This window comes from Ciona robusta, chromosome 9 (assembly GCF_009617815.1).
Source record: "Ciona robusta chromosome 9, ASM961781v2".
Classification (NCBI taxonomy): domain Eukaryota; kingdom Metazoa; phylum Chordata; class Ascidiacea; order Phlebobranchia; family Cionidae; genus Ciona; species Ciona robusta.
In genome coordinates, this window is record NC_143243.1 from 6,505,060 (window position 1) to 6,519,861 (window position 14,802).

Here is a 14,802-nt window from a genome sequence, read left to right on the forward strand (position 1 = left end):
TGGTAGTGCAAGTCGTTACAAGTAGTTACTTTCCACCATGTTTAACACCCACGGTTCGAACCCTATCACCACCTCGCCTTACTGTGGTGTAGTAGCGCATAAACCACGCATTCCGTGACAATATGCGGCCGGGCAAGCTTTGAAGTATTTCTCTTTGAAGTCAGTTTGCAGCGATAGAGAAATCAGACTTGTACAAAATAATTCGCCCGACACGTCAAACCTTCTGCGGGAGCCATTAGCATACTTGGCTTTTAATTTCCGTTACAGCGTAGGAAATTCTAACAAAAGCAGAGGAATTATTTTTATTCCCGTCTCGATAGAAGCCGTCTCGCTCGGGTGATTCCCTATGACGTATTCGGTCACGCGTGGCCTCACCCGCACAAAGCAGCAGAGAATATAACAGAAGGCGTATCAAACTATCTTACTACTTGACTTATTATATCGTATCATTGCTTCTTTTGCAGAGACGGATGTTACCATTTAAGAGGCAAAATACAATTCGTTGAACTTGATTTTGTCGGCTACGTATTATATTATAGCACTTGATCCTGTCTTATTCTCACTACGATTTATGTCACCCCTGGTTCAAGTGTGGGGACAAACACTGAACGATTAAATGGGTGTGGTGACGCATTTGAATGCAAAGGAATTCTTTTCAAACGATTTTCAATTGAAACTCAATCCTATCTGTCGAAGGATCGCACGATTTCCACGATTACGATGCAAAACTCGTAAGTGACCTGACGTAACGCGTATACAAATTAAGAGCAACCTATTCGCATTCTTTGAAGTCCTACATTTGCAATACTACACATAGCCCCCTGAGACGGCGCATTAAATTACTGCTAATAAATGCCTTGACACGATACATTATTAACACATCTGTTCAATAAATAGACGCTAATACTGACAGCAGATAGTGTTACAGCAACTTATAGACAACAACATTTGATTTGTAAAATATCCTGCTTAAATTATACAGGAAAGAAAAGTTGGGAAATTTGACGTTACATATTGTATATATAAAGCGTGTATTAGCACAGTGGTTCCCAAAGATTTTTTTAGCGCGACCCAAATTTAGGGTTTTGTGAACATCGCACGAGCCATGTACCCAAGCTCCGACAATCGAAAAAATAATATTTTTAATGTATGCATTCTATACTATTTAGCACATATATATTCATATACTAGAATATAATGTATTCATACATTCATACTTTATTCACACACATTCAACACATATATATGGTAGTAAACCATGACTATACATACTTGTGGTAGCCCATAGTATTAGTGGCAAATATAATTGACTTAACTTTTGGTGGTCTTGGGAGAAAAAGCAAATTAGTGGCGGCGCATTAAATGTAAGTACCTATTAACGCGTACGTTGTGCGCGAACGAGATTAACGGCTCAGGAATAACGAGAAACACAATGAAAGTTGCTTGTCATTTGTGCGCAAGTAGTAATAATGTACTCAATGAATAAAGTATAATTTTAACTATTCATTAAACGAACATGTCTTGCCCATACTATATAAAGTAGGACATGTAATACTGTGGGGTAAGATAGGATACCGTTAGCACCTAAACCTACGTTTCCCAATCGTATTTAAAACAATTACAACGCTATTTTAGAGTCGTGAGGATACGATTATATAATTCTATATATATTATTTGTTTGCTACCAAAAGGGACCAGAAAAAAGACCATCTTACCCCAACCTACTATATATATATATATATATATATATATATATATATATATATATATATATAAATATATAGTTAGTCACGCAAAAGTTGGTCGAATCGCAATAACAGTCGTGAGAAGCTGTCGTAGTTCTGCCTTCCCATGACGGCTACAGTTTACGTTGCGTTTTCGTACGCTGCATACCAATAGCCGTCAAGTGCGTGTAAACTGAAGGGGGGTTGGGTAACATCCGGTGGTAAATCACCCCCTTAACCATTTGCCGCTCACTGCTAAAGGAAGTTCGTCCTCAAGAATTAAATAAGCCGTAAAGATCTTAAGATAACGTTGTTTTGGAAAAATCGGAAAACTATATTCGTTTGCATAAACTGTTATCGAATGCATATGTACATTACCACGAAAATGTGACCGCGCAAACATAACCAGGTAAAAATACGCTCACAAAAGTATAAATAAGCCGTATTAACGTTTTTATATAACGTTGTTAAACCATTGCTGCATAAAACTATAGTATCTAATGTTTACATCAAATTAACCATGAAAATATTAACCGCTTATCTGAAATTATTCGATCTACTATATTGACGTTCGTAATGGAAAATTCCAAGTACTTCTGTGAACATTATAAGAGCCTGCCATAGTTTCAATACGGTTCGTTTAAGAAACATTATACCAACCTGTGCCTGTATGACCCGACAAGACGTAACGGTTCAAGAAATCGGTTTGAAAAACGCCAGTAAGTCAATTGCATTGCAAACACGCGCTTTGATATTCTATCTTACGACATCCTTCATATTAGACTTGTTTATTTGGGTTTTCTGCGCTAAATATTTCACTATCAGGACATTTCTAACTCGTTTTGGGCTCTGCTAATATAAAATCGTTAATTTTATTCCGACGTATCGTCTACCATTCGACAAGATTTCATTAATACAAGAAACGTTTAAACAAAATAAACGTTTTAACCACTTTTACACCATACTTGGTGGCTAAAGTAAGTATCTCAACCACCTGCAACTTATAACTAATCTACAAAAAAGATAAAGTCTCGCCAAACGGCGAGCGAAACTTTTGAAAAAACGTGTTTCTACCAGATGAGCGAAAAATACTATACTTTACTTTACGTTACGCCTGGTAGCAGAAGTAACGGTTTACTTGTAACATGACTTAACTTATAACTGATCTAAAAAATCCGCAATCAAGATTAAGCAACTTAGCCAGAGTAGCCAGCTGGCTAGCGTTGCAACAATAGCTCTGACTTGAAACTGCCACAGTAACTTTAACGCATTCAGCTGCCTAACGATAAACATCGGTGTGTTGTATGCTACCGTATAACAAAGGCTTGTCGTGCCCCGCAGTCTTCTTCGTGGCCCCGAACAATCGCCGAAGTTTGCGGCCGTCAAAGACACCGTGAGAAGCTGCGCGCACACAAAGCGGGGGCAGAGCTTGGATGGTTTAAACCCCACAATACGGAACTAAGAGACACAAGTAACGCCCGGAACAATAGACACGACAACAAGTTACAAGATAATCTGCTTCCGACCGGAATATCAGTTTGTCACGTGCCTAGCTCAACGAACGAACTGCACACTTCAAAATCTAAGAATGCTAGAACCGCATGATATATTTATAATAAGACATTTGGGCGTTTTTACTGAATAACATATTAATTTAAATTTACGCCTGTGCGAATATAAAAGAACTTCCGCGTCAAAAGCTTTCCTAAGAAAAGTAGCTCTAATATAGCGAAACATAAGGAACATCAGTTCATAAGAACTGCCAGGTACCTATTTTAAAGATAGCATTTCAATTTAAAAGTGAAACTTTTTCGAAACTTCAGGCATTGCTGCGAACCGAACTCGTCTTGCGAACATTTATTTATGAGGAACTGTGGCCCAATAACACTGCTGCACTGATAACATTGCTGTACTTCTGCTACACGGGAACTTGTACGAAAAGGTGCGTTCGTGACGTCATTTTCGATTTCAAACGAGACAAAGTAGACGACAGGTTAGTAATGGTTTGTGGTCGGTAAACAATTACGTAAGCGGTCGGGTGCAGCTATGACCTCATCAGTTAAAAGACTTGAACTGATAAGAGTTTCCGCTCTTGATTTATTGTTTGTTTGAAAAAGAAATGAATGACCGAATCTTGACATCACAGATTATAGTTTTAAACAGAAATGTATGAATGAAAATCGTATCTTACATATGGGCTGTCATGTTCTATTAAAACTAACCAGAAAACCAATGTTTTATGCACTTTAATAAAGGATTCTAAAAAATACTCATATATTTGTCTGCATGAATCGCACTCTGAGTTTGGTAAAAATAAACGATTGGATTTAATTTACTATAGCACTGCGTTCATCACTTACTACAATCAACTTTTTTAACATCATCACCATTTAAACAGACCCTCTCTGGTTGCAGGAGGAGAGTTTCGCTCTTTGTTCGCACGTTTGGTAAAAAATAATTAACTAGATTTCCTTTCGTTCATCGCCAACTACAAATAACCTGATATCTTTCACTCGACCGTTTAATCCTGACATTGCTGACCAATAACAGAACATTCGCGATATCTAAATCCAGCCGTCAATTAAAGGATTCCAGGGACTACTGACCGGGCCTGAGTAAAGAGCTGACTTAGATAAGAAGCCCTGCTGCTGCTGAACAAAGGAGAAGCAAATATATAGCTCGGTCCAGTTTTAAATAATACTTGCGACCGAAATCCCAGCGGGTTACGGATTGCGGAACAGCTTTCTGCGTTGCATTTTTCTGCGGTCAATCACAGGAAACGAGATCGGGAATTTACAAGGTCTCGGCGGGATATCAAACGACAATTCCCGGCACAATTGAAATTTGAAACCTCGGCGAATTTTACTGCGAATGTCATTTAGAGATGATTTATCAGAAACATGATCAACTGGAGTCGACATTGCAGTCTATACCTCAAACATACATAGAGTACAAGCGACAAATTTCCTTATCTTGCGATCTACTTTGACGTCAAGTTACGACGAAAATAACAAAATTGGACTCCAGTAGACAACGAATATTATAATGCCAACAATTGATCCAACTGGCGCTGTATTTCATATTGAATACCCGCATCTTTCTACAATAACGTTCACGCTAAAGCTAGCACGAGTTGAATGAAACAGAACAACCAGTGTTATAACGACTGTCGTTGCCTGTCATGCGAGGATAAAAAAGTTACATTTATTCATTTATTTTACCATTCTTTGCTAACTGTTATCGTAAGCGTAAATGAAATGTTTACCATACAACTACTTCTATCTTACTCTATGCTAAACTATCCTGCACATCACATAACTAATTCTACAAAGCACATTCATCGTTCAAGCGACCAAAGCGCCATAAGCTGCTTACAAACGCGGTGACCCAACAGAGCATATGTTCATGAGATTAAACATTACAAGTGCGAAGATAATAAGCTTAGCCGTCTCCTTAGTCCTTGTCCTAGTTCTTGCCACACGTTCTTAGCAAGATAGTGCAAATTATGAATCGGTTTAGACTTTAAACTGTATGCCAAAATTTTCTATTGCAAAATACTGTCAAAGATACAAAACATAACAGAAATCTTTTCTTATCTCTTAGAATACGATAGAAGCAAAGCGACAGTCGTTAGTAATAAGATACGATACATTCATTATGCTCAAACGTTTTTCGTAAGGTGTGAACCCGATTTATTAATCCCATATCAACGCTTTAATTTAAAACAATCCTAAACTTTAAAATCCTTATATTTTGTTTACACTCTTTATGCTTACATCTTGTTCTTACCGATTTAACTTTGAAATCCTTTTCACATTTCGTCCTCTATACCACGACACAGTATCAGGTTGCAAAGCACATACAATATATCAAGCACGTGCGACAATATTAAGACTTATTGAAAAGTGACAGCATTATTATGTTCGAGCCACTTTGTCACGTGTTGTAATCGCCGATCGAATATCAAAGGTAAGCAAGCGACTCTGCCAGGGATATCAGGTAATTACAGGATCAAGTAACTTTGTTTACTTTATACTGTGGCCTATGTTACGAAAGGAACATTAAGCTGTAAAGTCCTTCGTGAACGTCGGTATGAATTAGGCGGTTTCAAACGGTTTTCATATTACCCAAAAACAAACCAAAGATCACACGTTAATGTTCCAATCGCCCAAATAATCAATGTTTCAGAAACTTTCCAAAAATTACTAAAAACTCGAATCCCAACGTCTTGTAGCTGCAAAGTAAAGCAGCCACCGTATCATAAGATAAGAAGCTTAATGAGGCGGAAGTACAAACGCTTACGGTGGTTAACGTGTGACGTAGGTGTCTGTGTTAAAAATAACCGACTTCGTGTTTTTGTGGATCTGGAAAGCTAAGTAGAAGCAAGATACTGAGCATATGAAAAACAATACTGAAAAGTTGTATAGGGTAAGGTCCTGAAAAGTGCACACCATAGTATACCCCAGAGTTGCCCATTACCCCAAAGTTGTATATGTACATTCTATTCGATATAGGAGCGATCTTACAACCTAAAGCAAAGCCCGCCAATGACCTGGGATTTCAGCTAAAGTTGCTCATTACCCTAATGATTAAGCAAGAACGCGTGTGGTTGTATCTCCAGAAAATCTCAAAGACAAACAAAGCTAGGCTTGCACGTCCACTGTTACTTATACACCAACCCCGCATAGATAAGATAATTGAATTGCGGGCAAGGATTCCACTGCAAACCAGCCTTAGAGGTTAACCCATGGTGTAGGTAAGGTATACACAGTAATCCGGGTTACCCGGCGAAAGTGTGGGCAAGCGGAAAGAAACAACAAACTAACTAGGCTGGTGGTTAACTTAGATAAGGATTTAAGGACTTTGAATCTTTGTACCCAAAACGAGAAAATCCGAAAACTTAAAATAACGAATTCTTTTTTTTCAAAGCGCGCAAAATGTGGGGTGACCTATTATGTCTTTAAGCTTAACGGATTTGAATTATAAGTCACGTATTAACTCTATTCTGTTAAGAGTTCACAGGGCAAGGCTTTTAATACAGCTTACTCTATCGAAAACCGTAAAATCGAACGCGAACAAATTGCCGGGTCAAACATTTGATTTCGTTAAAAGCTTCTTATATCGGTCGATTGCGTCAAAAACGAAGGTCGCCAAATCAAAACAATGAGTTAAAGTAACGTGTAGGTGGATCGTAACACAATCAACATCGATTTCTTGGATTAAATTAAACCACAGCTCAGGTATAAACCCCCAGAGAGACTGCATTAAAGAAATCGCTCAAATATAGTATATGGTGAAGGAGACGGGACACCTAAGCACATAATATCCAAAAATCCTGATCGAGTTTTAAACAATTAACAACGGTCTATGCGAGTCGTGAAGATACGGTTTTAAAATTCTTTTAATGTTCTTTGTTTACCAACAAATGGGTCTAGAAAATAGAATGTAGGGTGTCCATTTTACCCCGACCAAATATGTCAACGAACTTGACTTACCTAATGGTCGTTCTCGGCTTCGACTTAAACTTCTTACGATTGGGAGGCTGGACCTGAGTCTACTACCACGTGACAAACTGTTATGCCACGTGACCTCGCTGTCGTTAGGAGATGAAGAGTTATAAGAGCAATCGGCAGCGTAGCTTGCACGGGTTCGAATCCCACCGAAGGAAGGTGCTGGAGTCTGGGTCTGAAATTAACGAAATTGTAATTAAAAATGCTCATGGAAAATAGTGGCAGACGAGACGTTGGTATAAGAATATACAACTAGTTTTACAATCCAGCAAAGCATTCATAAAGTTTGTTTGTACTTTAACAGCAAAATATCTTTATCGCGGCTTTTTAGGTCAAGCCTAAAACCTTGCAAATCCCCTGGCTTAAATAAGCGAGGAAAGACACGTAGTCGACTGCACGCCAGAAATAACGGTTTGTAAACATTAATTGTTTTCACATTCACTCGATACGCCGGATTGATCCCTTTATAGAAAAACCCAAGGTGTTTGATTCCATGCGAGGCGGTTCGATTCACGGACGCTGAGGCACTGCCAAACATAGGAGGATAATAATTCAACTGTTTAGAGACGGCCGCACACAAACGCAAGGCGAAACAGCAGCCAAGATTCGGTAGAATTGTTTGATCTTAAGCAGGGCGCGTTTCCCGCCGAACAACGGACCATAAACAGCTAAAAATAGACCCCTATGTCATGGGTTGTATGAAACAACGGAAACGTCCCTATGATATATTATATGAGCGAAAGTAACTTATTGGCCGCGTGAAGCAAAAGCCGTAATTTAAACTTTGCGGTTTCATGCTTGAAGTAAGATGGAGCGAACCCGTTTTCGAATTACAACGATATTATATGAAGACTCTCACAAGGATCGTATTGGTAGATATACGATGGCATAATCTTTGGTGAAAGTGTTTTCCCAAACAAGTCTGGACTTGATGTTTTAAATACTACAAACTGAGTTTTCAAACTTATAGTTTGAATGAGTATTTTAATATCTTCGTTAAAATTAAACAAAAATTGCCTCGCAATTCGTTTAATAGTCTTGTTGGTCGTTATTAAAGTAGATTTTTAAGCTCAACTGGTATATGTAAAACGTTAATTTTGTTTTAATGTTATATCGTGTTTGTGTTGTTGTGTCAACCCCTGATGATGAATGGCAAATAAAACGTTGAAAGAAAATTAACGAAAATTCTCTTCTACATTAGGCCTGGCAGCAAAAGTAACAAGATGTTTGTCTTATATCTGTCTACTATGTAGCTTAATCGCATAAACCTTAAAGACGGCACGTTTGGAGGTAAAATGAAAAGAACTTATTCACATTTACAAAATATGCGCAGTATAACGTGTTGAAGTAAGAGGTAATGAGTTTTGGGAAAATCTCAGCGAAACCAAACTTATCGATTACTCGGGTTACCATTAGCGTGACTTAGAGGGCAAAGGTCAAACTAACTGGTCAACCATAGTGACCCCGTTGGGGATTCGGTCGAATATTATGCGTTTTTTTTCTAAGATTCTTTCTGCCATGAATTTTTGAGTCTGGTCATTATCTAGTGCTCATGAATTTGGACGAATCTTGTAACGAATAATAGTTAGGATCAAGTGCTTCGAAATACGAAACAAACAAAAATCAAGTTCAATGAATTGTACTCTGTGAGATAAAAAGATTCCGATCTTTAGAGTGCGTGTGTATATCGTGACACGTAACAGTAGTCACACCTGTGGCTCGGTGTCGCCAATTAAACAATAAATAGTTTCAAGTGCTGAGTTGGTATTTCCCATAGTGAAGTATCGTCTCGCATTCCAATGATTCAACTCTACCATGCGGCGATAATCAGCCACAAGGGAATGAAGGGAAACGTGGGAAAAGCCGCGGTCGCAAACCGAGGCCGACTATATTGGCAGCCCCATTAATGGAATTCTAGATATGTATTTCGCGTGCTACGAAGTATCAGGCGCTCCATTGGATTCCATGACACGGAGGTATAATACTGTGGGATACGATGGATACCGTTGACACATAATATTCCAGGTATTATAATGTCCCATTAGTTATTACAAAATTGCGAAATTTAATGTTTAGATTTGTATCAAATATTTCGGAAAGTCTGTCCCAATGGCATTCATTTTACCCTACTTTACTTGCTTTGCCGTTGTAACTATTTCAATAAACCAAACATTAATCAACTTGATAACGATCGTTTCAATAAGCCGTACCGGGGATACGGTTTACTAAATTTAAATGATAAATGCGCTCTTTAGCGTTCGTTTAACCCCGTGTTTACGGCCAACTAACGATGGTGCATTCTTACTCACACTAACGGTATTTCGTGGCCGATAGTATAGAGAATGGTCTCCTGGGGATAATGGTTTAAAATTGCTTGTTTGTGTCCATGCTGCAGTCTGCGGCTGGCTTAGAATAATCTCGGTGAATCTTTTGGTGTTAAAGCTAAAATTCACAAAGTAAAGCAGTAGAAATGCGATATGTTTTACGAAAATTCTTTACATTCTACGTCGTTCAACGGGGAAATGTTTTAACCTGAAAGTAATAAAATTTAATTGTATATACTGCTCTGACAGGCCTACTAAACTGGTTTTGTCGAATCATTTCTCTGATTAAGCGACCTGTATACTGTAGGACATCGAATCGTCGGTACGCTGATAAATGCCAGAGCTGATTTATAGTAAAAAGTATGAATGAAAAAAAATGTAGAAAAAAAACGCAAACTAATGGTTCAAAATTTATTACAAACACAAAGTGAATCGGTTTGCAAATTTGCGATATAGTGCCTTTGTAAACAAAAGCGGTATAAAACCACTTAAAGTTATATTGAGATAAGTCGTCAGTGTGGTAATTTACTACTTTATTTATATGGTTGGCAAACAGGAATATCGTATTTTTCGTAAGATTTACGGTGTGTTGACTTTGCCATATCGAAGCTATTTTCAAGGAGGGCTCACAATTTAAACCAACGATGGAGTGTACATAGTAATCTTTAAGAGCGCGGCGGCAAATTTCTATAAACTTGTGATCTCAAAACGCAATCGACGGTTACTGTGATATTTCTTTTTTTCGTTGCACCAGATCCTTAATGTATTTCATTTTCTTTTACACAAGAATCGTTCAACTCTATGAGCACTAGATCATTGAAGAAGAACTGGAGATCACCAAACAATATAGGCGTTGATCAACGGTAAGTATAGGTTAGTGCTATTTATTTGCTTTGACAAGGCGCTAACCGAGAGTTACGTGGCTGCTGTTTACACACTTTGTGGTGTGACTCACATAGAATTCGAGGACAAGGATCGCACTGTTTCCATTGCGTGGGTAAATAAACTTGGTTACGATCAATCATAGAAAGGAATACTGATGGGTTATGACATATGTAACAGAAAGCTGGGTACTGAGACAGTAAAACTAAAACTTCATTTATCATACCCACTTATCCACCACTAAGGTTCCATTAAAATAAAAGACTGACAATGCCATTTTAGGCCAAACATATATCACAGAATACAATTCGTAGATTTTTGTCGGTTATTATTTCGTAGCACTTGATCCTTAAAATTGCGTAATAATATATTTTAAGGGATTTATATATAAATGTGTAACCATGAAACGACAAAACGTATCTAATCCACACTGTAAGCTTACGTTTCAGCAATACCTATACAAGTTAGCTTCGTAAAACATAAAATAAAGCATAAATGTAAGCTTGGCTGTTGCAGTAAAGTAAGAACTACCTTCGTACCTTCGGAAGTTTTTAAGATTCCGCTACCATGACTAAGTGGGCAAGAACACCCATTGGTTGCTAAATAAACAAAGCTTGCTTCTAGGGGAAGAGTTGGCCTCGCTTCATACCACAATAAACGCGCCGCTCAAGTAAAAACAAACCTTCACGTATATACCAATGCCCACTGAAGCGAACGTAACAGGCTTGACATTTAAATAGAGTTACAGCTGATTCGGTATATTTTACTTTGCCAGTTTAACGACAAATGGAAAATACTGGATATTATGTGCTAACGGTACCCAACTTACCCCACAATATTGAACAAATGAATGAATAAAACTTATTTACCCTGGCGTGCCGGGCAATGGCAGTCGTTATAACATGGGTATTCTGTTTCACACATCTACTATATAAACAAACAGCGATTTCAACGCAAAACTCATAACGCGAGAACAATATGAGTTTAATAAAAAATATATAAATGCATATTAACCTTATACTGGAAAATAGTTTTAACAAATAACATACAGACCGGCTTACCTTTTATTCTAAATTCACTGATATAATCCAATATCTACATCAGCATGTCTCTCCTACTGGTTCAAACCTTAGCATTCTAAACGCAGGTAAGCATGAATAAAACATTCAGAACGCTTTTCAAATCTGCTATAACTCCACTGCTACATTAATATACCACATAATTGTAGGTACGACTTAGATTAAAACCTAATTAAGCATGCTTAACGACATTACCATACGCGACCGCATGAATGACAGACATATAATCAAAAATCAAAGCTAAGTCTCGAATACTAATCAAGGCCACGAACTTCTAAGAACTCGCTTACTCAGCTATTAAGCACAACTGTTGCCGCTTGGTCTAACCATTAAATGCAGTTACCACGGCCCTCGACCCACCCGCCTTTTTCCTTGGCCGACTTTTGATTTTGAAACTCTCTCTCGCTCGTGGGTGGCGCATCCCTCCCAACAATGAGCGAAAAATCCGCATCGAAGCCTGGATTAAACCCCCCTATTCCAAGATATAATGCCTTACGAAGAATTATTTATACGGATATAAATTACCGCATTTGCGAAAGCCATTAGACCACAGTGGGGTAAAGACACCGTTAGCGCTTAAAATTCTGTAAGAATACTGTAATGTAATTCTGTTAATAATCTTTGTTTACTACTAAATGGGGCAAGAAATGTGAATGAAAACATGGAATATCTTACCCTAACCTACAGAATACAGTTTTTGCACAAACAAATTATCCAACTCCCTCAAACTAACCTGCAAACACACACAAGTCATAAGCGCACTCACAACCAGAGGCGAATTGACCTCGTAGAATATACACAACAACGTAATTATTTACTGAGTGATTACTTTTGTGACTTGTTAGTTTTCACGCAGCGTTTTATGGCCACAGTTTTTCAGCGCAGTTTTTATGATTCTAAAGGCCTCTAATTAGAAAAGGAACGTAAGTTTTTAGGTTTATGGCAAGAACGAGGTGCAAAGACCACAAGAAATAAAACGTTCGTTACAACGCGGCGTAATGGCGAAACTAATGACCCAAAACGCTCTTAATCAATCTCATAAATGTAACTAATAACGTTATTAAAAGCGTGAAAACGGAATTGTGTTAAAGAAACATGGGAATATTACTATGACAAGATTTAGCTTTAACATAATACAGCATTGTGTGGCTTGTATTTGCAACAATTCCACTTCTGGCAATGTAATTCGTGTGTTATGGATTTATGTCACGGGCTAAACCTTGTTTGGTTTGGCAAAGAAATAAAGCTACAGTTTATTAAGCTTTGAAAAGTTAACTGAGACAAGTTAGAAAACGGAAAACCATTGTTTGACTTTTGGAGTTCTGTTTATTAACGGTTCATGTCGCCTCACTACAAATTGATGGTTTATACACTGTAGTGGTCGCTTACACAGACATTGGTCGCAGGCTGCGATTTCTGGATCTTTTTGTGACAACTAATGTTGGTTCGAAAGGAAACAACTGTTATAAACAACGCATTGTGATGTCATCAACCGAAGATTGTGTCGCGTGCAAGGGTATGACATCATAAAGACAAGACAATCGCTCAGTTTGATTAAAATTACGAGAATTATCGAACCTTGAATCAATACGAGGGAGAGTGATATATTACTGCAGGGTATAAGATGGATACTGTTGGTGACTGCTGCGTATCTTTTGTGGGCCTTGTGTTATGTTTTAGTATGTAATATCCCATATTCACTAATCGTGTTTAAACAATTAACAACGTTATTTCAGAGTCGTTAGGATATGGTTAAATATTTATTTAAATATTGTTTGTTTCTATCAAATGAGAAGATAATAGGAATGAATACGTGTACCATTTTACCCCAACCCAAAAGTGCCATCATACCTCAGCCTTTACTATATTCTGAAAACAAATGTTTTGTTTCTCTAGGATTTATAGGACTGCTTTATGGTTAAAACGTTCTTCAACACTGCTATTACTTAGAGCTATTTATAAACTTGGTTTTAAGAGAAGACGTCAAAATTGGCCGTTTTGTTGAGCGCTTACGTCAAACGGCGTTTGATCTACGTATGTATGACGTCATACCAAAACTTGAAGATATTTTCAACTTCATTCGCTTGAAATTTCCACACGGCGTGGTACAGCTGCACTGTGTGCTTTCTTACTGTCGCCATATCAAACAGCACTAAAAGGGTGGATTATTATTATACGATCCATCTTTTATGTGGTTGGTTGCGTGGCGGGGCAAGGTCGACGACATAAAGGGAGCAGCCATGCGGAAAATATAGTTCGTTCCGCTATCGGCGCTCCCACGCAAAAACTCTTCCATTAGCCGGCGCCCTGCTACTGCGCATGCGCGAACTAGCTGTGATTTTGCCCGATTCTAAAATATGAATGAATGTAATTGATTTATCCTCACGTGGCGGTGCAACGACAATCGTTACAACTCGCGTGTTCTATTTCACACACCTCGTGTCGACTTAATTTGTGGACAAATAGATTTTGGGAATTTTATCACTTTTTATGTATAAGTATAACTGGCAATTTGAACAACCCCGCAAAAGTGACCACTGGGTTGGAGACGTTAAGTGTCTTGCCCAAATACACATACACCCACTATGGTCACATACTATCTCCGATTTCGCCTCACCCACGAAGTGTATTGAACTGCGGCTGCATGCCAACTCAACAGTCAAAAGTTTGCTGTTAAAAGCACCGTCTATGGATCACTGAGCGACGACAACACGGCAATACAAAGGATTTTGACTTTTACTTGGAACATACCCTGTGTATATGATAATACCACTCCATAGTACCTTTGTTAAATAGCCTAATGCATTTTGACAGATACATTTATTTAGCCAAAGTTATGAATTGAGCAATTTAATTATTAAACTCAGGGGAAAAACGTTCATTATAATAGGGGCAGGGGCTAACCGCTGTGTCACGTCGCTAGATATTACGAATGGTTTTTTAATACAAACTTGACGCCATGGCTATCTCAAAATACCCTCAATCCGTCAAGTTATGGTTACCACCTACGTGGATTTATTCGTTTTCGTTCCGCTACTGGATCACTAATACCATGGGGTAATAATATAGAGCTTAGGGTTATTTGGGGAGAATCAATTGAACCTATGTCAATGTATGGACATGCTAACATGGATAGTAATATACTCTTTACCCACCATTGTGGGCGTGTGTGTGTTCGAGCTTAACATGAATTGCTCAAACCCAGTGGTCACGTTTATGCCCAATGTTGTCAGTCATACACAAAATCAATCACCTATTAAGTACATGGTAACTCGCAGCGGGC

The 14,802-nt window shown here is 38.2% G+C and overlaps 3 protein-coding genes across 7 annotated transcripts in view; all 3 read right to left on the bottom strand.

Annotated features, from left to right (window-relative positions):
- The window catches only part of LOC149731705 (UDP-N-acetylhexosamine pyrophosphorylase-like), a 145,015-nt gene that overhangs the window by 56,194 nt on the left and 74,019 nt on the right, over nt 1-14,802 (bottom strand). The window lies entirely within an intron of this gene.
- Nucleotides 1-14,802, bottom strand: part of LOC149731706 (palmitoyltransferase ZDHHC12-B-like) — a 137,509-nt gene that overhangs the window by 48,688 nt on the left and 74,019 nt on the right. The gene's annotated exons all lie outside the window — the stretch shown is intronic.
- LOC149731710 (uncharacterized) overlaps nt 1-14,802 on the bottom strand; it is a 41,717-nt gene that overhangs the window by 20,103 nt on the left and 6,812 nt on the right. For 3 of the 5 annotated variants that reach the window (XM_089884220.1, XM_089884219.1, XM_089884221.1), the window contains one exon: nt 7,220-7,409. In XM_089884220.1, coding sequence (XP_089740346.1) covers nt 7,220-7,409 — 190 coding nt within the window. Of the gene's footprint in view, nt 1-2,384; nt 2,791-7,219; nt 7,410-11,501; nt 11,837-14,802 lie in introns of those variants that run through there. The other 2 variants (XM_089884222.1, XM_089884223.1) reach the window with 2 other exon arrangements.